This window comes from Ixodes scapularis, unplaced genomic scaffold (genome assembly GCF_016920785.2).
Source record: "Ixodes scapularis isolate PalLabHiFi unplaced genomic scaffold, ASM1692078v2 PGA_scaffold6__148_contigs__length_123643588, whole genome shotgun sequence".
Classification (NCBI taxonomy): Eukaryota; Metazoa; Arthropoda; class Arachnida; order Ixodida; family Ixodidae; genus Ixodes; species Ixodes scapularis.
The window spans coordinates 3,050,467-3,075,259 of NW_024609881.1; the positions used below are offsets into that span (position 1 = coordinate 3,050,467).

Genomic DNA, 24,793 nt, shown 5'->3' on the forward strand with positions numbered 1-24,793 from the left:
GTGAAGAACAGTGCACCGAACTCAGAAATCGCAAAACATGTCCACGAATGTAACAACTAAACTGCGATTTGGTCGGAGACAGAAACCATTCACAAAGAGAGGAATGATGCAAATCGATTAGTAGGGGAGACGGTGCGGGTAAAATCTCTAGGTAATTGCATAAGTCAAGCTTCGTTACAGTTCGGTGAAAAATCCAAAAGCATTTTAAATATATATATATATATATATATATATATATATATTGTGACGAAGAGAAGCGGCACGAGTCTTCGGGGACGCGCCATCCTGGGAGAAGAGGAAGAGGAAGGACAGACTGAACGAGCGGCAATATATACCGGAAGGTCATCTTGATTTCTATCTCCAATACCCGTGTAAATAATAAACCCCCATCACTGAATCCGACTTCTGCTACAATTGGTGGAGGTGCGAACTTCCCCAACTCGGACCTCACTCGCAAGTATAATTCCCAACCCTGGAACTCCGCAATCGGCGACTACCATCAGCAATGCCAGGCGAAGGAACCTCGGATGCTTCAAGATCGGCTACCTCCAACCAAGGACCCACGACTATTCTCTGTGCCGGAGCACTTCGCCAACGTGACCCGAAGCTCTTCAGCGGGATCGGCGACGATGACATTGATGACTGGTTGGAGTCCGTGGAAAGAGTAAGCCTTCATAACAAATGGGATGATGTGCTGAAACTCAATAACGTTATTTTTTATTTGACTGACGTCGCTAAATTATGGTACACCAATCACGAGTCAGAGCTGGCGACCTGGACTCTGTTCAAATCGAAAATTCAGGAAGTATTTGGGAAGCCAGCCCAGCGAAAGCTGATAGCAAAAAGAACCCTGGCATCACGGGTTCAACAAAATGATGAAAGCTTCGTCAGCTACATTGAAGATGTGCTAAAATTGTGCAAGCGCATTGACACACAGATGCCAGAAGACGAAAAACTGAAAAACATCATGAAGGGAATTGCTGAAGACGCATTTCAAATTCTTGTCGTCAGAGCCCCCGCGACCGTCATTGAAGCCATCGATATTTGTCAAAACTTTTCTGAGCTGCGCACCCAGCGTTTGCCACTCAGCCGCAAGCCGCAGCCTCCCATGGAGCTAGCTAGCTTGAATAACGCTGCGGACTGTCCTCCCGATAAATGGGGTGACCTTCGATATCTCATTCAGGAAATCGTCCGCGACGAGGTGGCTCGCCAACTAGGAAAGCCTGCCACTTCCCCAGAGCCCTACGTCTCACCTTCCATCAGAGCGCTTATTCAAGAGCAAGTCACAGCCGCTATCCCTAACCCTGTGATACCGCCCACCATGCCAATGCCGCTCGCGCCTACTTACGCCGAAATGGTAGCGCGTCCGCCCCCCATGCCTGTCGTCCAACCCCAGCAACCATTTCCTCCCCCTCGTTGGCAAGGACGTAGAGCCGACATATGGAGGACCCCGGAGAATCGACCAATTTGCTTTTCATGTGGTCTGGTTGGACATGTTGCTCGGTTTTGTCGACGTCGGTACCCTGAAAGTTATGGTCCCCCACCACAAGCTCACTATCGACCAGGCTTCGCTGGTAGTCGTCGAAGTGATGCTTTCCAAGATTACTCTGACTACCAACGGCAGCAACGACCAAGCAGATCTCCGTCTCCCAGACGATGCTCGCTGTCTCCTCTCCGCCCACGTACGACATCTCCCGCTCCAGAGGGAAACCGCTAGGAGCAGTTCCAGAGGCGAGAACTGCGAATCCTTCTACATCCTTAAGTCCTCGCCCTATTGCACGAAATATGATTGATATTGTAATTAATGGTTTGCATGTTCAAGCATTAGTTGACACCGGCGCTGCAGTATCAGTCATTCGGGCTGACCTTTGTAATCGATTGAGGAAAGTCACGACCCCTTTTGTTGGACGTCTATTTAGAGCTGTTGGTGAGCAAAACATTGTCCCTACCGGGGTCTGCACAGCACGCATTGTGATTCAAGATATATGTTACTGCGTCGAATTTGTGGTGCTTTTTTCCTGCTCTCGTGACGTGATTCTTGGCTGGGACTTTTTGGAAGCAACGAATGCCCTTATTGACTGTGAACGTGCAGAGGTGGACTTTGCTGAAATTCGGCTTCCTGCAGAAAATGGCGCTGTCGACACGATCAAATTATTTCTAACTGATGACACAAGAATTCCTGCGTTTGCTTCTGTGTTTCTGCCGATTCAGTCATCTAAACTCGAAGTGCTAGTCCTAATGGCATCTCCATCTGCAGTTTTTTTTCGCAAGACAGGTATCCTTGTTCCTTTTTCCTTGCTCAACCTTGACAACGGCTACGGATTTATTATGGCTCTCAATATGTCTTCTCTCCCAATAATGCTCCCTGCCGGTGAAGTTGTAGCCTACGCCGAACCATCTCAAGCCACCGAGGTTTTCGCATTCGATACTCCCTCTCCTGCATATTGTTGTACATTAGTTCAGCAGCGACATGACGAAGACGAGTTCTTGTTATCCACTGTAGATGGCCACCTCGATTCGTCTCAAAAAGACTCAATTCTGTCTGTTCTGCATAGATTTAACACCATATTTGATCGCCCACAGTCTACTTTGGGCCGTTCCACGTCTGTAGTCCACCACATTGATACAGGCAACGAGAAACCCTTACGTCAACGTCCATACCGTCTCTCAGCGTCTGAACGAAGCATAATAGATGACGAAGTGAACAACATGCTAGACAAAGGTGTCATCACGCCATCTACGAGTCCGTGGGCTTCCCCAGTGGTCCTCGTCAAGAAGAAAGATGGTACTATAAGGTTTTGCGTTGACTACCGGCGGCTAAACAAGATCACGCGCAAAGACGTATATCCAATGCCCAGAATCGATGATGCCCTTGACAGCTTGCAGGGAGCCGAGTATTTTTCTTCTTTAGACCTCCGTTCAGGATACTGGCAAATCCCCATGGCCTCCAACGACCGAGACAAAACAGCCTTCATTACATCGGAAGGACTGTACGAGTTCAACGTCATGCCTTTCGGCCTCTGCAACGCACCCGCGACGTTTGAACGTATGATGGATGCCGTGTTGCGAGGCCTGAAATGGAAAATATGTCTGTGTTATTTAGATGACGTAGTTATATTTTCGAAGACATTTGAGGAGCACCTCCATCGATTAACAACCGTATTGTCCTGTCTCAGCCGCGCCGGCCTCCAGCTAAATGTCAAGAAGTGTCGATTTGCGGCGAGGCAAATGAAAGTTCTGGGTCACCTCGTGTCCAAAGATGGCATTCAGCCGGATCCTGAGAAAATTCAGGCCGTTTCCAACATGCCAAAGCCAACCACGGAGAAAGAACTGCGAAGCTTTCTTGGACTCTGCTCCTATTTTCGACGCTTTGTGCGTGGCTTCGCATCCATAGCAGCACCCCTGCATGACCTTTTGAAGAAATCGTCCCACCTGCCTTCTTGGACATCTGAATGTGAAGCTGCCTTCAATCAGCTCAAGGAAATTCTAACATCCGCCCCAATACTCCGACACTTCGACCCCACTGCTCCAACAGAACTCCGAACTGATGCCAGCGGCTTTGGAGTCGGAGCAGTTCTCGCTCAGACAAAAGCAGGTTTTGATAACTACGTTGTCGCCTACGCTAGTAGGGCTCTCTCAAAACCCGAAAAAAATTACACCGTAACCGAAAAAGAATGCTTGGCAGTCGTGTGGGCAGTCACGAAGTTTCGCCCATACCTTTATGGTCGACGTTTCAATGTTGTGACCGATCATCATGCCCTTTGCTGGCTATCGTCTTTAAAATATCTCACTGGACGCCTTGGTCGATGGATGCTGCGCCTACAAGAATACGACTTCGCGGTTCTGTATAAATCTGGCCGCAAACATGGCGACGCCGACGGCCTCTCGAGATGTCTCCTGCGCTCTGACGCACCCGATCCATCTGACACCGACGAAGACCCTCTCACCTTGTCGGCACTAAATATTGTCGACATGCAACTCGAACAAGCAAGAGATCCGTGGCTATCGAAAGTTCTGACAGTTGTGAGAGACCCTGACTCGTCCCAAAACCGGTCACTACGAAGGCAGTTCTAACATTTCCGCATTCGGAATGGGCTCCTTTACCGGCGCAACTATTCACCTGAAGGTCTCCATTGGCTTCTCGTTATCCCTCGTCACTTACGGCGTGAGGTTTTAGAACATCTCCACAACGATCCAACATGTGCTCATGGAGGACTTCTCAAGACCTACACTCGGGCTCGTCTGCGGTACTACTGGCCAGGGCTTTATGGCAGCGTTCAAAAGTTTGTAAGATCATGTCCCGAATGCCAACGTCGCAAGTCGCCTTCCCATTCATCTCAAGGTCTGCTCCAGCCCATACCGTGCCCAGAACGACCATTCCAGCGCGTCGGAATAGATCTTTTTGGTCCCCTTCCGAATTCCTCCTCTGGAAACCGATAGACCATCGTCGCCATTGATCACCTCACCCGTTATGTCGAAACCGCTGCTTTACCTTCGGCGACAGCAGAAAATGTCGTTAATTTTTTCTTAAACCAGATTGTTCTCCGTCATGGAGCTCCGAAAGAGCTCCTTAGCGACCGCGGAACTGTGTTCCTTTCAAAAATTGTGGAAGAGGTTTTACGAGCTTGCAGCGTTATTCATCGGACAACGTCACCATATCATCCGGAGACCAACGGCATGACTGAACGTTTCAACCGAACACTCGCTGATATGCTTGCCATGTATATTTCCCCTGATCACCGAAATTGGGACAAGGTTCTTCCATTCATAACCTTTGCTTATAATACCGCCGTTCAAAACACTACCCAATTTTCCCCTTTTTTTCTTCTTTATGGGAGGGAGGTCTCTTCAATACTCGACAGCCTGTTGCCCTATTCGCCGGAGGAGTCTGAATGCACACCACTCACCGACATCCGAGAACATGCTGAACAATGCCGTCAGATAGCAAGGACACGCACTGCCGACCTTCAAGGACAACAAAAACGCCGCCACGATGCCGCGTCCAACCCTCTTTCATTCAAACCGGGTGATCTTGTCCTGTTGTGGACAACGCAACGCCATCCCGGTCTCTGTGAGAAATTGCTTTCAAACTACCACGGCCCCTACCGTGTGCTTCGCCAGACTTCAGAAGTCAACTATGAAATCGAGCCCCTTTCGCCACCTACTGATCGCCGCCGACGTGGTCGTGAAATAGCTCATGTGAACCGCCTTAAAGTCTACAGCCCGCCAATCTCCCAGCCCTAACATCACCCTCGCCAGGATGGCTACCTCTGCGAAGGGGATATATTGTGACGAAGAGAAGCGGCACGAGTCTTCGGGGACGCGCCATCCTGGGAGAAGAGGAAGAGGAAGGACAGACTGAACGAGCGGCAATATATACCGGAAGATCATCTTGATTTCTATCTCCAATACCCGTGTAAATAATAAACCCCCATCACTGAATCCGACTTCTGCTACAATATATATATATATATATATATATATATATATATATATATATATATATATATATATATATATATATATATATATATATATATATATATATATATATATATATATATATATACATATATATATTGTTACGATGGAAATCAAGAGCAAGGACAAGAGCGGTCCGTTTCAGCCTCGATCTTTTAATCGAACTGCCCGCTCCAGCTCGCGCTGGAGCGAGCCCCACCGCCAGCGGCCCGATAAAGACGGTCATCGTCGTCTTCTTCGTAACATTACCCCCCCGGTGTGGCGGCGGTCGTCCCGACCGGGAGTGCAGAGTAGGGTCTGTTATGGTGTGAATGGTTGCAAGTAGGGTTTCATGCGGGCGACATGTACGTTGTCGGTGGAAGTCCGGCGAAGGTCAGCCGTTGGTTCGTGGAGCGTCACTTGATATGTGAGGTCTGATAACCGTCGAGTGACGCGGAAGGGCCCGGTGTACCGGTGAAGAAGCTTGGTACACTTGCCTTGGTGCCGAGTTGGTGTCCAAACCCAGACGAGATCTCCAATAGCATAGGAAACCGGGCGATGGCTCTGGTCATAGCGTTGACGTTGGCGTTGTTGAGAAGAGGCTGTGCGTAATCGTGCTATTTGACGAGCTTCTTCGGCGCGGCAGACAAGTTGTGCAACTGTTGGTTGGAGTTTTTGTTCGGTAGCACTATATGGCAGAAGGTTGTCGAGAAAAGTCGTTGGAAAACGATTGTGCAGAAGGAAAAATGGAGAATAGCCTTGTGTATCTTGGATTGCAGTGTTATACGCGTAGGTCACAAAAGGAAGCACAGAATCCCATTGTTGTTGGTCTGACTGTAGATACATAGACAACATATCAACGATTGTTCTATTAAAACGTTCAACCATGCCATTCGTTTGGGGATGATACGCTGTCGTTGGTTTGTGTACAGTTTGGCACAGATGTAGAAGCTCCTGAATGACGCGGGAGAGGAAGACTGTTCCACGGTCACTGATAAGGTGCCTGGGAGGGCCGTGGCGGAGAATTACTTGTTTTAAAAGAAAAGCAGCAACGTCCTCAGCGTCTGCGGTGCGGAGAGCGGAAGTCTCTGCATAACGAGATAAATGGTCCATTGCGACAATAATCCAGCGGTGACCAGCTTGAGTGGCGGGAAGTGGTCCCAGGAGATCAATTCCGACTCGTTCGAATTGATAACGCGGTGGTGTAAGAGGTTGCAGGAGTCCAGCTGGTGCTTGGGTTGGTTTTTTACGTTGCTGACATTGTAGGCAGGATGTGACATACTTAAAAATGTCGCGGTACATTCCTTTCCAGTAAAATGTGTTTCGAACGCGCATGTATGTTTTAAAAAATCCCATATGTCCAGCTGTAGGGTCATCATGTAGAACGCGCAAAATATTCGTCCGGAGGTGTTTCGGAACAACAAAGAGTAATTCAGGCCCCTCGGGGTTATAGTTACGACGATAAAGTATGCCTTCTTTCAGTGTATAAAGACTGCTCAAACGCTGTTCTTGGCGTGTAAGATGAGCCTTTTTTAGGCATTTGAAGACCTGTTGTAAGTGCGAATCTCTTCGCTGTTCAGAAGCAAAATCTAATGTGGACGTCAAGGAGATTGCCGCGATTGGTGGATTATGATGTGTCGCATGTGCCGTAGAAACAGGATTTCTCGACAGACAATCTGGGGCTTCGTGTTTTTTGCCAGATTTATAAAATATAGAAACGTCGTACTCCTGAAGCTTTAGCGCCCAGCGTCCGAGTCTTCCGGAAGGGTCTTTTAGATTCGATAGCCAGCACAAGGCGTGGTGGTCAGTGATAACTTTAAATGGTCGCCCGAATACGTAAGGCCGAAACTTTTGTATTGCCCAAATCACGGCGAGACATTCTTTCTCTGTAATTCCATAATTCATTTCAGATTTTGATAGCGACCGGCTGGCGTACGCGACAACATGTTCCTTTGAGTCACAGATTTGAATGAGGATGGCACCAACTCCGTAGCCGCTAGCATCGGTGTGAATTTCAACCTCACGAGACGGGTCAAAGTGAGCCAGGACAGGCTGTGTTGTTAGTGCCGCTTTGAGGGAAAGAAACGCCTGCTCTTGGTCTTGGGACCACACGAAAGGGACATTCTTTTTGAGGAGGCGCTGCAACGGTTCGGATAAATCAGCAAAGCCGCGAATGAAACGTCGAAAATAAGAGCACAGGCCAAGGAAAGAGCGCAAAGCTTTTAAATGTGCAGGGCGAGGAAAATTTGTGACAGCCAGGAGCTTTTCTGGATCGGGGGATATTCCCTGACGGCTGACTACATGGCCAAGGATTTGGATTTCCGTATTACCGAAGGCGCATTTCTTTACATTGAGTTGTAGACCTGCTTTACGAAAGCATCTCAAGACCAAAGTAAGGCGGGAGAGATGTTGTTCAAAGGTAGATGCGAAAACTACAACATCGTCAAGATAACATAGACAAGCTGTCCAGCGTATGCCGCGAAGTAAAGTGTCCATCATCCGCTCAAACGTGGCGGGCGCATTGCACAGGCCAAAGGGCATTACTCGGAACTGGTAAAGACCATCGGGAGTTACGAAAGCTGTTTTTTCTTTGTCTTTTTCATCTACAGTGATCTGCCAGTATCCGGTACGCATGTCTATTGAGGAGAAATAGTTGGCATCATGTAAACGATCAAGAGCATCGTCGATTCGAGGAAGAGGGTAAACGTCTCGTTTTGTTATTTTGTTTAGACCTTTTCTGACTCGGGCATGGCTGCGTTAACGCGTTTGCACAGTGCGAGGATGTCTTCGGTGTAAGAGGTAATCGACTCGCCTGCAGTCTGGGCTCTTGTAGCAAGTCAATGTGTAGCATCTTCTTTGCGGCTGACGGGACATCCGAAAACATCCGACAGGTTCGCTTTGAAGGCATCCCATGAGGAGATTTTGTCTTCATGGTTATCGAACCACACTTTAGCTGTGTCTCGTAGATAAAATACCACGTTTGCGAGCTTCAGGGTGTCGTCCCATGCGTTGTGGGTGCTTACTCGTTCGAAGCTTCGCAGCCAGTCGTCAACGTCGTCGGTGCCGAAGCCGGCGAACGTCGGAGGGTCCCGTTGGCGGTAGGGCACTGAGCCAGGGCGGAGCGCCGGAGTGCCTGCCGCTTCACCTTGTGACATGGCCAGCGTAGGGGGCCGTTGGTGGCTTCGGAGAAGCGTGGTGATTAGCGTGCGGAGAGGCGAAGAGGAAAGACCCGCACCTCCACCACGATGTTACGATGGAAATCAAGAGCAAGGACAAGAGCGGTCCGTTTCAGCCTCGATCTTTTAATCGAACTGCCCGCTCCAGCTCGCGCTGGAGCGAGCCCCACCGCCAGCGGCCCGATAAAGACGGTCATCGTCGTCTTCTTCGTAACAATATATATATATATATATATATATATATATATATATATATATTAAATTTTTTGTGATCGGGACGTGTGTACACATCCCGATCACACCTTTGCCCCGTTCCACCTTCGTCCTGTTCTAAGCCGGTGTGTGTCATTCCTGCATCGCTAACATAATTTTCTTTTTTTGTGTGTGTAGAGGGCACTGTTCGTTTTATTTGTTTGTGTGTGAACCTTTATTAGATTGGATTTGTGGATTTGTTAGAGATCGTTCGGTAGAGACAAACCTTTTTTTTCTCTACTCAGTTACACTGTGCCGTTTGTTGTTGCGCGAGGGCAAGTCGATATTGTTTATTTTGATTTATCGAAGGCCTTTGATAAGGCAATCCACAAATTGCTTCTGCATAATCTTTGTTTATATGGTGTGTCACCATTACTTTTATTGTGGTTCAGTAGTTATCTGAATGATCGCCCGAGTAACGTACGTGTCTTGAATAGCATATCAGACGTTTTTGTATCTCACTGCAGGTGTACCTAAAGGGTCAAACCTGGGGCCGCTTCTTTTTCTTGTATTTATTAGTGATATTGAATCTTGTGTAAGGAATGCTCAGTTGCTCTTATTTGCTGACGATATCAAGCTTTATTTAGGAATTCAGTCGACGAAATATTGTTTTTTTTTACAAGATGACGTTGCCCGCATATCAGGGTGGTGTTCTGACAACTTATTAGTGGTCAATTCAGATAAAATAATAAAATTCTGACGATGTGTAGAAAACGTGAAATCATTTCCTATCCGCATCTACTTGGCAATACTTCAATTGACCGTGTTCAGAAAATCCGTGACCTAGGTGTTTATTTTGACAGCTACCTTTCTTTTTGATACCACGTAGCCCGAATCGTCACCTCTGCTTCTAGAAGGTTAGGGATCATATCACGCCTGACGCGTGACTTTTTTACTCCGCTGTGTATCATTCGATTGTTTGGTTTGGTTCGTGTTAGGCACGAGTTTTGCAGTGCCGTATGAAATTCGCTGACGGTAACTGATGCAGCAAGAATCGAAAAAGACGATTTATTCGCATTGTGTATGACATATCTTCAGAGATGTTTTGAACTATGAATACATCCTTAAAGAACTTTCTTTACGCGACTTGCCAAAAAAAAAAAAAGAACTGCACGTGATCTTTTATGTTTACATAGAGTGGTTCATGGACCTGTAGATACTAATTTGTCATCATCATTACAATTTCATGTGTTGGCTCGTGTTTCTAGATGTTCACGCATATTTTAGCCATCTATTAAAGCAAAATCGTCACCATTAATAAGAATGCAGAACTGTCTGAATCACCTGTCTCCTCATGTTGACGTATTTTCAGATTTGTCTGTTTGTAAAAGGGAGCTTGAGTTGCATCTTTTTTTCTCTTAATCTGCATAATATTCTCGTCGAATGTGATTATTAACCTGAACTGTGTTTTGATCTTGATTTATGTGCCACCATATTCTGACCGGCTGGTTGTTCTGGGGCATTAAAAAAATAAAGCATCATCATCATCGTCATCGTCATTATCATTAATATTATTATCATTATCATCATTATTATTATTATTATTTGTTAAATTAGATAGGTACTGATCCTTTTGTTAAATTTGGGGGGAGATTGTAGAGTTATCTTTGTGAAGCGGTATGAAGGCCGTCCATAATACTACTTTGTGTATTGGAGGGTTCGGCGTTTGGACTGTTTAGAAGTCGCCCCTTGGTGTTGGTGGTGGCTGATTGGAGGGTTTGGCGGTCGAACTGGTTAGATGTTGCCCCTTTGTGCTGGTGGTGGCTGATTGTGGGCTATATAAGGAGGCGGTCTAAATAAACCTGGTAGCTGAGTTTGAGACGTCGTCCTGTCCTTTTCTGTTTCTTTGACTTATATGTTCATTTCTGCCCCGGTCTCAGGTATAGTCAACATGGTTAGCATTCACCAGCTCGTCTGCACACTTACAATATTATCTTTGATGCATTCCATCGAGTAGTCTTGGCATACTCACCATTGCGCAAGGTTTCTATTTTGTTTATGCACATCAATATTTCACTGTGGGCTTTACAAACATTTGGAACTGTTACAAATGACCCCTTCTCATAGACAGTGATACATATATTAGATCCCTGAAATATTACAAAACTTTCACTATAGTAAATGCAGTTCCAGGTCTACCTCATAAAAGGCGCCAGTCTGTTTTTTCGCCACAACAAACCGCCTTGCCGCAGGTGTGGACAGCCAGACGTGACCGGCCTTGCCGACGGTGTGCCCTCGCATCATCTGCCCCAAGCTCTCCACATACAAATCCGCACACCTAAATTCAATTCCTCCGAGCTAGCGGCCCATGAGCTACGCAGGTTGGACACGCCCTCGCCCCACAAAGCCGCCCGACCACCGGAAACGCATTTTCAACTCGCCGCTTGCCTTCGTGTAGGCAGCGAGCATTCTCTCGTGCATTCACTCGTGCAGCGAGCATTCTCTTTATTCCTCTCTACGCCTCTCTCTCTCTCTCTCTCTCCCTCTCTGTACTCTCCGCACCACCGTTTCAGATGATTACGGCAGGGTGTCTACGAAACTGATTCTCTCGAATTACATGACTTTACCGGGTTTTTGCCGAGTATTTCGATAAAACGCCCCGATCATTACGAGTGCGCAGAAGAGGGGGTTTCGGCGGATGTTCAGAACTGTTCCTCCTTGTTCCAGCGAGTCGGCTGGTGGCTGAAGATGCACAGTGTTACCTCGGTCAACTGCTGCAAGGCGCCAAGGTCATCCATGCTACCGAAAGCCACACCATCCCGCTTTTTTGAGTGTCGCTGCGCCGGCTTCATTGGTTATTTTTCCCGAATTAACCAATTTCCGAATAATTTTCCTGACAAATCACAGACTTTTCCGGAAGCTTCAAAATTCCCCGACAATTCAAGGTTTTCCAGATTAACTAGACACCCTATACAGTCAAGCGAATCAGCGACTCATTTAATTTTCACAGAAATAAAACGATTCGAAAACATCAGGGAGCACAAGGCTGCACAACGCGCTTGGTCGCAACCCGACGCAAGTGAGTAGACCGGCCTTTTCTCTCCGGCCCCGGCGGGCGTTGCAGTCACGCTCACCTGTGGCGAGCTGAAGAAGTCCTTGTAGGTGACCACCGACCAGGACTGCGAGTGGTCCCAGCTGACCAGGTGGGCCACGCTGGGCGTACCCCTGGGCACAGGCCACGGCACCCGGGGGAACAGGGGCTCTAGCTGCAGGGGCACCCCGTGGGCGTGCAGCTTGCCCAGCGAGGTGAGGAAGTAGGCCGGCACGTCCGGCACGTCCCGCTTCATCAGCCCCAGGCAAATCGCCTGCGGAGCACACGTGCAGGCTGGGTGACCATTCCGCTGCCGCAATCATGCGCCGACGTTGTTACGTCTTTATTCTGGGAATACAACCACCGGTGCTTTCTGGCTCGGACGAAACAAGCGCAATCGTACCCTGCGAGAGAAAAGCGCGGGACGTGCACCGCGTAAAGCCTGGTTCGCACACTTGCGACTGCCTAGGACCGAGTGAAGTACGTCCTCTTGGAATCTCTGGCGACAAGATTAAAGTCCCTGTATCTAGGAAAAGTAGCGCATCCTCTTCCCTCCTCCTCAAAAAAAAAAAAAAAAAAAAAAAACCTGCTTACCCCACTTCTAACTTTCGGCTTGCGAGGGAGGTTCCTTCTGGAGGTTCTTAGGCGTTTCGATGTCTCGGTCAGATGGAGCGGCGCGATGCCGGTCGTGTGTACTTTTCTCGCCATATGAGTGTGGCAATAACCTCATTTAGAGCCTGCATTCGCATCCGACCGCCCTGAAGCCGCTCTCTATTTGTTCGTCCAACCGTGGATTCCGAAAGTGCTTTGGATAATCGTCCCATTTGTTCCTACCGAGTTTCATTATCTGTCTTTGTCTCGTGGGTATCTGTCCGCCTCTTCGGCTTCACAAGAATCGCAAATTGCTTTTATTCATCATATAAAACTGCCAAAAATTGCAATAGACCGATCTTACCATGCAGCCAGCTTGACTACACCACCGCTGCCACAATGCGTCGGGGGAACTTCAGTCTTTCTGCACGTGCGAGAAACTCGCTGGAGCTCTGCGCGTGTAGAGCACGAGACAGCCCGAGCCCTCTTGTGCACTGCCGTTTGTTTCCTGTGAACTAAAGTTATGGCGGCGTCACGCATGCGCCGAACGCTTGGTGAGTCGGTCTATTATATTCTCCACGATTTCAGATGATTCTCTAACGATTTTTAGTGCGTGCAAAGAAAGCATACTCGTGCTTTTTGCACTGGCTTCTTTCGCACTTATGTTGAATCGAGATATAGATACATCTGGTATGTGAGCACATAAGCCACACTTGACGAGCGAACCTACTCCGCACCTCCGCACGCATCCGTAAGTAGAAGCGACGCCGATGCTCCAAGCACGAGCAGGAGCAGGCCGTTTTGAACGACGCTTCTTCCACGGCACGGGCGTCCGTGCACGCCAAGTCGGCAGTGTTGTGATCGCTATTGCATCGCTCGCGCTTACGGTGGAATGGAGTGCATAACTCGGTCTAAAAAGTTGCCATTTTGCATTGTGGTGATTTTTTTACAGAGCGCCTACATTGCAGTTCCGTTTGGGTTGAAATCTTTTCGACCGATTGGGTGAAGCAAGATCTTCCTCGGGGGTTCATTTTCTGTTCCAGAGGGAACACTGAAAGCCTCTTCGGCCGACTTTTCCAGGGGCGCGGCAGCCCGTTAGCTGTGGCAGCGACAGCTTGGGAAAGTAATGGCTACCGGAAGTCCAAAACCGGAAGCAGGATGTCACGTGACGACTGGCCAATAGTGTGCGCGGCAGCTTGTTCAAAGAATGGCGCCACTTTTTCTAGGATAGAGAGGCTTTAGACAAGACATTACCCTGGCACCATCTACAGGGCAGCAGTAAAACACTCAACATTTCTAGGTTTACATATTTGTTTGCTGTTGTTGACTTGAAAAACTTTTGACAATGTTATAAATGACCCTATCTCGAATAATATGTACATTTGATGACGAAACTACTGCGGAAGCTTGCCCCTGGTAAAATGCAACTTCAGGGTCACCTCATCGATGGTACCAGTGTGTTCTCTTGTCTTAAAAGGATACTGAAGCGAAACTTGAAATACACCTATTATGGTCAGAAATAGGTTTAATATGATCCATAATATCCGTAAGTCATAATCGCGCGTTTGTATTTTGAACGGATGGCTATATTTTTCACCCTGAGATGCCCGATTGGGCGCGCGCTCAAAAATCAACCATTGGAGAGCGCGATGCGTCTTGGGATATTGGGCGCATTCGTGACGTCACTTGTGCCAGACGGGAAAGGCTACGGCGTGGATGTTGTGGTTACGAGCGTTGTCACTTGGTGGCGCGTCGACGATTTACGACCTGTGACAACGTGGCCGTTTGAGATGTGCAAGGGCTGCACGCACGCTAAACCACGGCAAGTCGGCAACCACGGCACCACTGACAAAACCAGCTCTGAGGCCGGATTCTCAAAGCGAACTTACGACGAAAAAAGTGCGTACGACAAATGTGAGAGAAAACCCGTATTCTCGAAACGAAATTGTCGTAACTTTTGCGCAGGTTACGACAGAATCCTACGGCAGCTCCGCAGCTGTCTTACGAACTTTTTACGATCAAATCAACATGGCCGACAGCGTCGCTCAGTCACTTGGTAGCGACGACCAACGGACATTTATTTTTCTACGTGCTCTTCTCGTGCGTCCCGACTCCAAGCAGCAAGAAAAAAAAAGAAGAAAGGAGTACTTTAAACCAGTGTGTCGAACCGAAAAAAATACGGGTTCGGTTACGGTTCAGGTAAATTTATTTTGTTCCGGTTCAGTTCCGGTTCGATTAATTCGATCCGCGAACCGGTTCGCGAACCGGTTCGGGGCGCTGAACCGGTTCGCGAACCGGTTCGGAAATTATAAATGACAAATTGCAACATCAAAATAAATTACAAATAAAACATCCGAAATCAGCACATACGAAACAGGATACATCGTAGTGTAAGGCTCAGGGATTTCTACCAGGAATGGTTTCTTTATATGCACTTAAAGGTTACCTCACCGACATTTACGCATTCGGACTTCATCTAATTGGGTCCGACGCAGTAGCTGTGAAATCCGCGACCTCCTCACAAACCCACTTACAAGTAGAACTCGCTAACTATCCCGCCACCTCGGCGTGTAAGCAATTGAAGGAACAGTGGGGAGAAAATACTGTTTTCTTTATTTGAACTAGCTTTCGGTAACTCAAATTAGAACCTTAAAAAAGTTTTCATTAAACAAGATACGGAACATGAAAAACACTTCACCGAACGCAACGCCAGAAGGACGTAATAGGATAAATATTAAAATAGAAGAGTTCGCTGTCTCACAAATATGTTAGCTTCTAAGTGCCTATACGAAACCGGGTGCATTATTATCAAACTCCACAGCCTTTTCTTTTCTCATTCCGATGGAAGCAAGCTTCAAGAACTCGCGCGTTCTAGAAACGTGTTATGAAATGAGCACACAGCAGCATTTAGGATTTACGAGATTGTAAAAAAATAAAATCCCGTGACGCGATTTTTTTTTTTTTTCACAGCCTTCCAATTCTTTTTCTTCCGTGCAAGCCGCGACCAGCGCAATACTGGTTCCTATGTCAAGATTCATGGATGCAGCGTTTGTCAAGATTCATGGATGCAGCGTTTATATTCCTAAGACTGAGTGGAGAAAAAAATATGTAAGCGAGGGTGTGTGTCAGTTGACGGCATTAAAAAAACAAAAGGCATTGATAGCACATTTATTGTCAACAGCGCGTGGCCGAACAGTTTTGACATGAGCCGGTAACCGTTATTTTTTTCCCGGTTCATATCCGGTTCGGGTTCATCGCGATAACAATATAACGGTTCGGGTTCGGGTTCAGTTCCAGAAAAAATACCGGTTCGGTTCCGGTTTTCGGTTCGGTTCGGTTCCGGTTCGACACCCTGCTTTAAACAGACCACGACGTTCAAGAACTCAGGATCCACGAATACCCGAGAAGAGCTACAACGGCCACGATTCTACCGACCAAGCGAGCTCGGCAGAATATAGTAGGCCTAGCAGCAACAGCGACTCGGCGCACCGTTGCTCCGGCGGTCCTTGGCCAAAACCGTCTGCCCATGACCGGCTGGCCTGCTGAATGGAATGTGCCCGCGTGACCCTTGTGGACCCTTCCCGGATGAATAGTTTGATCCCTGAACTAAATTTCAGAGGTCAATCTTTTCCCCTTGTCATCTCGATCTCCTTGTTTTCCGAGACAGCGGTGACGAATGCTGTCGTCGAAAAGGGACTCTCATTGATTCTATCTCCTTGTTTTGTGTGATATAGAGCTCAAATAAACGCCATACGGAATACCTTCGCAACACGGTATGTACACTTTGTTATTAGTACGCCATTTTTATTCTGATACGACGCTACGTCACTGTCGAGCTATAACAGTTCGTGGGAGCTACGCGATGTCGGTCCAACTTTTCTTTGCCGAGTGTTATGTCAGTATCGAGTTGCAATCGTAAAAGACCGGTCCAGAAGCGCTCACCGAAACGCGGTCTAACAAAGCGAATCCAGCACTTCGATCAAACGCGTGTGTCCGCTCCGAGTGTGAACAGAGATTTGCGTGGCTCTTGCTGACACTCTCGTAGTTCAAACATATAGTTTTTAACGTCGGCTCGCAGCTCGCAACTCGCAGCAACTAATACCGGCCGTGCCGGAAGCATGCTCGGGTCGTGTCGTGCAAAGAGCCGCAACGAGAACGAGCTCACTGTGGCCAACTACGCTTTGGCTTTCTCCGCCAAAACTTTGGAAACGCGTTCAGGCCTAGCCTAATTCTGCCGGCACGCCGGATTGCCGCAGAACGGCGCTGCTCCTATGCGACAAGTGATGTCACGAGAACTTTCCCACCATCCACCAGATGTGCATTTGAAATCGTTTAATTAGATTTAAAATAAGTTTTTCTGTGTTTTACAGCGCGATATTTATATTTCCGAGGTGGTGCCTGTCCCTAGCCCATATTTATGCAGAAAGATCGGCGCTAAAATTTCGTTTCCGTACCCCTTTAAGAGCACTCGGTCGTAAGCAGTCGCAGTCGAGTGGACTAGCCTTTAATGTTGTTTCTTTTCTGGATGCTCCTGTGCGAAAACGTTTCCATGATTGTGAATTGACAGATTCACATCGATGTATTCACATCTTTGTCAATGTGAATGTATTCACGATTGTATCAATGTAAACACATTGCTAGAAATAAGAAGGAATGTGAAGGCAAGCCGGTGAACTTTCGACATCTTAAACACCTGAGACATCTCAGGGAAAAAAAGTGGACACCACTCACGCAGGTTTTTTGTTCATTCTTTTGTTCCCAAGTCTGGGGTATTCGATATCGAGCGAATACAATACTTGGGTACAAAGATAGTCGGGCATACATCTCGTAGATTAAAGAAAGGAACCCACCTCCGGTCCTAGGGCCCGTCGCAGGATCGCCTGCAGCAGGCAATGTGGCGCAATCTCGACCACGATGGCGTCTTTCGGCACGTGCTCCAGGGCCTCCTTGAAAAGGACTGGCGAGACCAGGTTGTTCACGTGGTAGGCCGCCGAGCACTTCCGGGCCAGCGGCTCCCCCCAGCGGCTCTGCGGCACCGAAGAGCTGATCCAGCGTTTCGTACGGGGGCGGGCCTCGGGGACTACCTAAGAGGGGGAGCGGCACCGTCAACGTCGAGGCCTGGTCGAGGCGACGATCGGCACGCTTGTGGCGGTGCAAGCGGGCGCCCCGGGTGGCGGAACGGCGCAAGGTCGGAAAGATGCGAGACGGTTCGCCCCTTTTTTTCTTGTTTCGCAACAAACTCGGTTGCACCGTCTACCCTATAGACCAGTGTCCGCGCCAATTCCAGGGCGCCGCCACGTTTATCTACGCTCGCGCCACCACGCGGAAAGAACTGGCAGGCAGGAGGGGGGGCTGCGTTGGCGGCGTTGCTTTGGGGAGCTGGATGCGGCAGGCTGTCCGAATGCACCGACACATCGTGAACGATGTCTTCACCAGAAGCCTCTGCGGCCCGTTCTTCAACAGGCAAGATGTCGTGAACATTCGAGAACCCATCTCGATCAAGGAAAATAAGGGAAAACCTTTCTTGTCTTAGATGTTCTCGGTGTCTGCTGACCCTTGACATCCGCGTTTCAATCCGGGTTCATTGCGTAGTAAATATTTCGCTACCGCTTTCTTGTAGCTTTCAAATGCCTGATTGTTGGCTTCTTGTATACGACATTACATTCGTGGCACGTTTGAGACCGATTTTCGCGATCTGCTTGCCTTTCTGCGGCAGCGCGGCTCTGCCGAGCCGAAATAAGTGGGAGGCGTTCACTTGATCGAACGCCGTTTTAGCGAATGAAAACGAGACGACGACGTTTCATCGAATGACTAGCGAATGGGTCGTTACATAGACAGCTCGGATTAGCCCTCTTTTGTAATGCGGCGCCTTGTCTGCCGCTGCGAAGCGGCGTAAACGAGGGCTCCGAGTATGTTAGCACGCGTCCCCCCCCCCCCCCCCCACACACACACACACAAACACACACTGCGAGCGTCTGGGTTCGAAACTATTAATTGCCAGTTGTAAAGGATGGTACTTACTTGAAGTGGGAGCTGGAATTCTACGAGGTACCAGGATACACTTACTATCCGACAACGAAGCACGGTGCCTGTGGGGGGCGGAGTCTAGGAACGCTACTGATTAATATTGTGACAGGCGATCAGTTATGATAGCAGACGAAACTTCGACTCGTTTGTTCAGAAGTTCGCGGTGATATTTTATTAGCCCTCGTTACAGCACACCAAGGATCTTAGGCAGTGAAATTCAGATCACGCAGGCTCGTCCGTCGTAGTCAAATGAGCGCAGTCGACGGTGAGGTGTAATGAGCTACTAAGCTTCACAAGGAAAATGCGCGTGAGAAAGAGTTTTGAGGAAGTCCAAAACACCGATCCAGCAGACACACGTACGTACGTTTACTCCGGACTTCATGAACCCGACGGCGCAAGATCAAAGAGCACCGCCGCCATCGCCACCCGGTTTTCTCAGCACTTTGCGCGACGACGGCACTGCAACGGAGGGCACTCGCCTCGGCGTTAACAATCCGCGAAATAGATTAATTTCCCACTCTTGAAGCCATTCCAAATGATAAATGAAAATACCTCAGCGTTGTTGAACATCTGACGACACAACCAACACAAGTGTGCCGCTGGCTGCGTGAGCCTGACACAACTGTGCCGAGCGCCTGCTCGGCACCGTTGTTGCTCGTGAAGGCCTGCTTATTTGTAGTTGAGACGATGATTCCACATCTTTCGTGGTGCTTGCAATAACTTCGAAGGGCAGGGGAACCTTCTCACGAGGACGTTGAAGACACTCAACACCGGAGCCACCAAAGCAATCGCACAAACCGTCGCCATGTTTGCTTCTTCTTCGTCACTCGCGGCGCGGTCAACTCGTCGCGAGATGTTTTCTGGCTCGGCTAGATGAAAACCAACAGCGGCAAAGTGGCGTATGGACACACGGCTCTCACATTACGGGCACTATACTCACATACCGCGGTAAACAGGACCGATGCCGGCGAAACGGCAGTCGGCACACCAGCGAAGAAGCCCTCAACGGGAACCGGCGGCGCAGGCCGACGCAGCCCCCCCTCCCCGTGAGCGTCTGGTGTCACGATCTTTCTAGAACGTGGACGAAGGGGGCCGAAGCACCCGCCGAGAAGAGACGACACGCAGCCTGGTTGAGGGTGGACGATGACTGACCGGAGCAGCGTGTGCTCAACGGTGTTTATTGGTGAGGTGAACAATGTTGCCCGCCGAGCCAGGCGGCCGCAGACGGGCGGACTGGAGGGGGGCGCCACTAACTTGTCACATCTGGGTTCGAGATTATTGTTCGCTTTTGCTCCTTGCGGTCGAGGCTAAAAAGAGCACTTCCGGACAAAGGTCTATAGCACCGACACACTGCCGATTCATGCACATTTACTTTCTAGAGCGCAGCTCGAAGGCGCCCGTTTCCGGCTTGAGCGGCGTCGCCGTCGCCGTCGTCGTGGCACGACCACATTGGCGTCGCGGAGGCCTGCGCCGCGACGGTCGGCGCGGCCGGCTGCCGACCGAAACCAGTTTCTGGCTTCAGCGGCGCGACGTACAGCGCCGCAGAGCCAACCGCTCCGTGCGCGGTTCAGAGCTCGCCGCAGAAGAGTGGCCCCAATGGGAGGTGGCTTATAGCGAGTTCGTTTCACGGCACTCGTGCCCACGCGTGCCCACTCGCCGCGTGGAACGGGTTCGTTTCGCCCGGCACTCCACGAGTGGTTGCACTCTCCGAGTTCGTTTCAGCGCTGACACCCCACGCGTGCATGCGCTCGCTGCACCGAGAATCCCGTCATGCCTCGCTCCGGTGGGGCCGGCGAGGGGCGGGAGCAGACGACGAGGGTTCGTCAGCTATGATGTGTCGCAGAACCGAACGAGAAAAAAAGTTGATTTTCTGATAGAAATCGCGTCCCGCGGGCAACGAAATCAAACGCGAGCTTTAATTGTGAGCGTCTGCTATTTCACGAAGGAAGCAATTGACAACCCGTGATTTATTTGGAGGTTTTAAATCGCTCTGTTGCCGTACAAACGCTGAAATATACCACTGTGTAAAGTAAAGAAATTCTCAGAACAAACGCAACAGCGGCCCCCGAGATATCTATCACCATACGTGTGCGGGTGAAAAATTTAACATTTGTCGACAAAACTCCCCCAGCGGAAACCTCTGACTGCCCAATAAGCATCAGAGAAAGCTAAAGATGGAGACTTTGCCCGAGGATTGGGCAACATCATCATGTTTAACATTTACCTACGTCAGCTAACTTGCCCCGTCGTATTTTGTTCGAGAAAGCTCTCGTTCTCGACGCCCTCACCAAGGCTAATATCTAATCCACCTATAATGACGATCCAAATCGAAAGTCCCAGTTTTGCTGGATATTCCAACAGGCTAGTTTTAAGCCGTACCCTTTTAGTGGTTCACGCATAATACCATGCTCAAACGGATCAAGCTTCTGCTCGGACATCATCATCAGTTTTTTTCAGTGTAAACGGTTATAAGAATTGAAAGATCGCAGCCAGCTGCTTTGTAGACAGCTGGTTGCGGAAATTTACGCCGTCTGTAATTATCTCTACGGCAGACTAGCTGCTTGAAGTCATCGCAACTTTAAACTACAGGTTGCAGCGACCAACGTTTGTAGATAAACGTTGGTAGCGACTGCATTCTCGCATTCCCACGCATCACTCCGAACAGAAAGGCGCTAGTTTCGGTTTGAAGTCGGTACCTTTTCTACAACATAGATGGCGGCAGCATCAGTCTTCTGCACTCGGTGCATTTGGAGAGTTCGTTTGAGTTCAGTTTTCCGTGCAACACTCGGTGAGTGCGATGCATTCTGGGAGAGAACTCGAACGGTGCCAGTGCGTGTGAAACGAACTCGCTATTAGATAGTGACGTTGCGATGCCATGGCAACGCTCAAGCCGGTCCTCCGCGCGTGTTTCACGTTCCGAAGGGCGTAGCGTTGTTTCGCGTCGTCTGCTATCCCTATTTCCCTACAATGCCTTCCCCAACGGAGCGGTTCCTTGAAACTGTGCGACTGTTTCTTTTTTTATATGACAAGACGCAGCCAGACTACCTAGACAATGACGCTAAGAACAACCGCTGGGAAATTATAGGAGAGGAATTCGGAATTAAAAGTGAGTTTCTCCGTGGCACTTAATTGTTGCATGTCATCTGTGTTGTGACGGATGTCGTGTTGATTTGGTGAAAGCGTCGGCGTAACCGCGCGGTGCATTATGGAAAACGTCCCATAATGCACTACGGTGACGCGCGCGTTGCATTATGGGACGCTTTCCATAATGCACAGCGCGGAAGGGAGGAGAGGGAGACGGAGGCGGGAGGGGAGGAGGAGGAGAAGAGGGGGAGGAGGCGAGGAGCAGATTAGGAGGGAGGAGAAGAGGCATACCGGCCCCTTCGTACCCTCCCCTCCTCCTCCTGCACATTTCCTTTTTTTAAGAGCAATTCTGTCTCCGTAAGGGTGAATTACATCTGCCTGTGCCCTAAGTAACCAGTTTGTCAAGACGGGGCATAGATTTCTTTTCGTAAACACTGCAAAACTTGAATTTAGTTCAGAATTCCGGAAGTGTTTCAGGGTTATTTGCACACGGCACCACCAATTTCAACTCGTGCGAGAAAGAGTGAATATCCTGCTGGAGGTTAACCCCTTGACAGCCAGACTTCTTCATTGGTGCGCATCTCATGCAAGCGTATTTTGTGCCATATGAATACACATTTCTGTGCAAGTAACGCTGTAGCACGAAAATATATGCGTAAAAAATATGGAGACGTCGTCCTGTCTATTTTTAGTTCCCTCTATGTTTTGACATTTCTCTTTTACCTCAGTTTCAGGTTAATTCTACGCAGTACCAGGCTGTACAAAATATACTCGATTATCAATTATACGTTTATTTATCGGCACGGTGTTAATCGATGTCCGCGTGCCTGCAACCGAGTAAAAGTTCCTCGCGTTGTTCTTCTCGGGGCAATTGTGCAAATAGGTATCTCGACCTCGCAGCCTGAGGGCACTCTTCTTGGACGGCTAGAGGCGGTAAAAAGGAATTCGCAGTTTATTCAGAACCGCAAACCACCAGTTATTTTATTTTTGCAGTCTTCGGATTTCGGATTCAGAATTAATTGATAATTTATAGATCTCGGTGGGTTTGCCATGGAGCGCGAGGTCGAACGGGAAAGAGTCACCGTTCTGGAATAACGAAGGAGCAAACTGAAACAGAAGTTGCCTAAACAGATTTCCACTTGCCGAAAAGAGGGGATACAACGAGACACACAAATAAAACCAGGAAATGAGAATATTCAGGCACGGCAGTGGGTGTGCGTGGAAGTGCGCTAAGGAGAGCGGGCCCCACCTTCTCAAGGGCCTCCTGCAGGGCTGGCCCAACGGGCTGCATGTAGCAGCTGTGGAGGGCCACGCCTAGGCTGTTCACCTCCCGTACAAACACATTCTCTGCCTTGAGCTGTGCCACCAGTTCGGCCACCGCCTCGGCCGGGCCGGACACCGTCAGCGAGTCTTCGGCGTTGTGGCAGGCCAGGATCACTCCGTTGCGGCAACGCTGCTTTGCCTGGTCCCAGGTCAGGCCTGAAGGAGGTCGGACAGAGGTCCCGCCGGTTAGGGCAAGAGATCGCTGACCGTGCCCAGTACGGCTCCGTAGAGGTCACGATCATTGGTTGGATGAGGACATACAATGCTTATTGACAAAGTAACCTCAACATCACTACTTCCGTTTGCAAAGCACAACGTCAGCACGGCAGTCGGTAGTCTAGGCTAGCGCGCGATAGGGAAACGCCAGTTGACCACGAAGTCAATACCAGTGTTAGAGCAGCTCACTTTTAGCAGCTACTAGCTTTTGAATTGCTCCCACAATTTTGCCTTTTTCAGAAACGTTGCATTGCAGGAGTGCAGTGCAGGTTTATAGTGAATTTAGCGCAGAACATTTTACAGCATGCAGGTTTTCACTAACATGACGGTGCTCTTAAATAACATTGAAAACACAGCTCCCGAGTAATTATCTATAGCCTAAACCGATCATCGCCGCCAGTCTGCTGTAGCTCAACGTTAGGGAATAGACCTAGGACATTGAGGCACCCTAAATAGACCTATTGCTAAGTTACCCAAGCGTCAAGTAGAATGCAGAGATTGGTGTTCGACACGCGCACGCCTTCCCTGTATAAAAGGTTCGAAGTAAATAACCAAAATAAAGCATTGACGAACGCATGTGCAAGATGAAATTTGTTTTAGGCATTTGTTTTAGAAAAGCTATTACTGCTGAGGCCAGCACGTGAGGCGTGTGTAGCATCAATTCCTGCAGTCTCCTTGATGCTTGGGTAATTTAGGAATATGTCTATTGATTAAACCAGAAGGGCTCCACTGTTAGGTGCTTTCTGGGCTCTTAAGAGTGGCTCAAGTGAATCTCTTTTTGGAATTGCCTTCGCAAAAATAACTACTTTTTTCAGAAAATATAACTTGAAAGTTGTTTCTGCTTTGCTTCTGTCGTGCACGTTTTCAAAAAAGTTCCGTTAATTATTTTATTAAACTATTTTGCGAAGGGTTACAATCGAATACATTGAGACGAGAAAGATGACGCGAAATGCACAAATAAGTCCGATCACCTAGTCCCACCTAAGATCTGTTCAGTCTGGAGCTTTACATTCCTTGGTCAACAAATCTGAAAATAGTGAAATTAATCTTTTTAATTCAGGAAAAAATTGATTCAACTTGCCTTTTATGCAGCATGTTTGGGTGCAAATATCGGGAAATAACGGGTGTTACCCGAAAACGAAAGTTCCTAAATATAGACAACATTCTCGGGGACTAACTGGATAAATGTGAGCATTATGACCATTTTTTTTAGAGAACGGAGGCGTCCATAATAACAACTAACGAGCAATGTTGCACAAATATTCTCAATTTCCAGTAGTAGTTTCGAATAATAAACTATTCGATATTCGCTTTGACATGAACTAGCTGTTATATTCATGCTTTTCGAAGTGGTGATCGCGGCGAGTCAGCCCCCGTTGAGTGCATTTCACACCGAGCATCTGTGCACTGCCGGGAAGCAATACCCGTTGCATTTCCGCAAAGCACAGGCGCTCGGAGGCTCCCTTTGGCTCATGACTTAAGAAATCGGGAACAGCACGTAAGAAAGACGAAGACAACAAAAGTAGAGCACAGGACGACAGCTCGCCCTGTGCTCTGCTCTCGTTGGCGTCGTTTTTTGTTTTTTTTGCGAGCTGTTTTAATTTTTTTTAAGTTAGATTATGCGAGAGAATAA

The 24,793-nt window shown here is 48.6% G+C and overlaps 1 protein-coding gene across 1 annotated transcript in view; it reads right to left on the reverse strand.

Moving 5' to 3' along the window:
* Positions 1 to 24,793, reverse strand: part of LOC8036850 (fatty acid synthase) — a 161,213-nt gene that overhangs the window by 68,783 nt on the left and 67,637 nt on the right. Inside the window, exons 10-12 of the mRNA XM_029993281.4 lie at positions 22,871 to 23,100; positions 17,361 to 17,594; positions 11,963 to 12,193 (exon numbers count right to left, since the gene is read on the reverse strand). Coding sequence (XP_029849141.2) covers positions 11,963 to 12,193; positions 17,361 to 17,594; positions 22,871 to 23,100 — 695 coding nt within the window. The remainder of the gene's footprint in view (positions 1 to 11,962; positions 12,194 to 17,360; positions 17,595 to 22,870; positions 23,101 to 24,793) is intronic.